General features: G+C 39.3%; 1 protein-coding gene across 1 annotated transcript; it reads left to right on the top strand.

The window, feature by feature from the left end:
* Positions 1-270: 270 nt before the first annotated feature.
* Positions 271-1746, top strand: LOC134528480 (protein SGT1 homolog). The gene has a single exon (XM_063362130.1). It carries the CDS (start codon positions 848-850, stop codon positions 1508-1510), a length of 663 nt encoding a protein of 220 aa, XP_063218200.1. The 5' UTR covers positions 271-847; the 3' UTR covers positions 1511-1746.
* The last annotated feature ends 498 nt before the right edge of the window (positions 1747-2244 follow it).

Here is a 2244-nt window from a genome sequence, read left to right as displayed (position 1 = left end):
TTCCGAAAAAATTAAAATCTGTCCAGTATTCTCGTTTAGTGTATTTTATTATTTTGTAATTGCTACCATGGAAGCACAGGCAACAGTTCTGTTGGAAAACTTTTAGCAAAGCCTGTGAGAAATATAGCACTGTCGAACACAGTAATTTAAATGAAGTCGGTGGTAATGAAGAACTGAGCGGGCACATTCTAATATCGGTTCTGGCTATGGACTTTGTTGTAAAGGTATTTCAGTACTAGCCAGGAGATACGACCTTGCACTATTGCATTTTGTCCTTCGTAGGAAACTAAAACTTATGTGCTTACAGGATGAGTTGAGATGCTAATAATTGTTAAAAGCCTGGATAGAGGTTAGTGTAAATAATCATCTGATGGAGTAGTAACTTTAAACTTCAAATTGCAAGTTTCAATACAAATGGCTTTCAACAGAATAATTAAATTCCATTTCACATAGTATTTCCAACTTTATTCCCATTACAGTAATTTTACTGTACGAAAATGTTTTGGCTTATGTGATTTATGTTTTTCAACTTCAGTCATAATCTGGAATTTTTTGTCTACTTACAGCCACCTGATCATAGATTAAATAATAAAGTTACATCGTGTCGAACCTATCAGCTTACACGAACACAGCAAATTATTATTGTTGTTTTAGCTTTGAATGTGTGAAAAAGGATACAATTCCTGCGAAAAAACCAAAAAGGTTTGTTCGATAAATCGAAATTAAGTCTTAGGAGTTTAATTTATACATTTTTTTATACGGTGCTTGCTATTCGTGGATGGTGGTAGTTACGAAATGTAGCTAAATTGAGTAATAGCTTAGTGAACTGATTGTTTTCGAAAAAATAATGGCTGAGGGACTGTTAAAAGTTGACGGCGGAGAAGAAAATGTTTCTCGCCATTCACCGGTGATGAAAATTAAACATGATTGGTACCAGACAGAAGCGTACGTCGTCGTCACGGTCCTGGCAAAAAACGTCGACAAAAACAGCGTGATGGTCGAGTACGGAAGAAACAGCCTTGACGTGTGCGTGCGCTTTCCCGAGAGTCCTGACTACATGTTGCACTTGGATCTCGCCCATCCTATTGACCCGGAGAAATCGGTTCACAAAGTTTTGGCCTCCAAGATAGAAATCAAGCTGAAGAAGTGCGACGGCATCCACTGGGCGAAGCTGGAAGGCAGTCGAGACGAGGCAGCAGCTCCTATGCCCTTCGCGGCGAGCGTGCCGGAAGACAGCGCCGCCCTCAAGTACCCGAGCTCCGCCCCCAACGCCAGGGACTGGAACCGCGTGGTCCTGGACGAAGCGGAGGGCCCGCCCGAGGGCGAAGCGGCCCTCAACGAACTGTTCAGGAAGATCTACGTGGATGGCACCGACGAGGTGAAGCGTGCAATGAACAAGTCTTTCCAAGAGTCGGGTGGCACGGTGCTCAGCACCAACTGGAACGAAGTCTCGCGCCAGAAGATCGATGTGAAGCCGCCGGATGGACTGGAGTGGCGCAAATGGGAGTAGCGTGTCCGTGCTCTTTCTCTGGGTTGTGTTCTTAACAATTGTTGCATGTAGTAACTATTGTCCTATAAGATAGGTATGAGCTTAAAACATTTTGCTACATTTACATACTAAATTTTTTGCCTGGTCGTGTAATTTACTACCATCTGTAAATCATCATTGTTCTGTTACGGTTTTGTTCATTAATAAATGAATGTAAGGTAACTTGTTAAATGCAATAAATATTATTTCATTTGAGATTTGTAGGTTAATGTATGTAATTGTCTAGGATACATAATAGCATGACCGTAAAAGTGTACTAATTGTTACAAACACTAAGATAATCTTTTAAGTATTCTTTAAGGGTAAATATCTTGCGTCGCAGATTTTCCGCAAAGTAAAAATAAAATTACAAAAATACCATTTTTCAACACGAGATGTTCCTGTATATACCCTGAAAACAGCGTTAATAAATACATAATAGTTCATGATAAATCACACTTGTATTATAATACCTGCGTATGGTCGGTGCTGCTGCCATCCATTGTTTACCCATGTGGGTCTCTGTGTTAATTTTTGAGAACAGATGTATTGTTTTATAATGAAAGTAGTTAGTGAAGGTGTATTGCAGTTGTATGCAAATATTAGAGTTTATTTTTCTGTTTGTTGGTTGTTTGTCCGAATGTCATGGAATTTAGGTTTTTTTTTTTTTTTTTTACATTTCAATTAAAGTAGTGTTTTGAATCGCATAGTAAGGA

Source organism: Bacillus rossius, chromosome 1 (assembly GCF_032445375.1).
Source record: "Bacillus rossius redtenbacheri isolate Brsri chromosome 1, Brsri_v3, whole genome shotgun sequence".
NCBI classification, from domain to species: Eukaryota; Metazoa; Arthropoda; class Insecta; order Phasmatodea; family Bacillidae; genus Bacillus; species Bacillus rossius.
The sequence above is the reverse complement of the archived record's forward strand: the minus strand, read 5'-3'. Positions and strand labels throughout refer to the sequence as shown.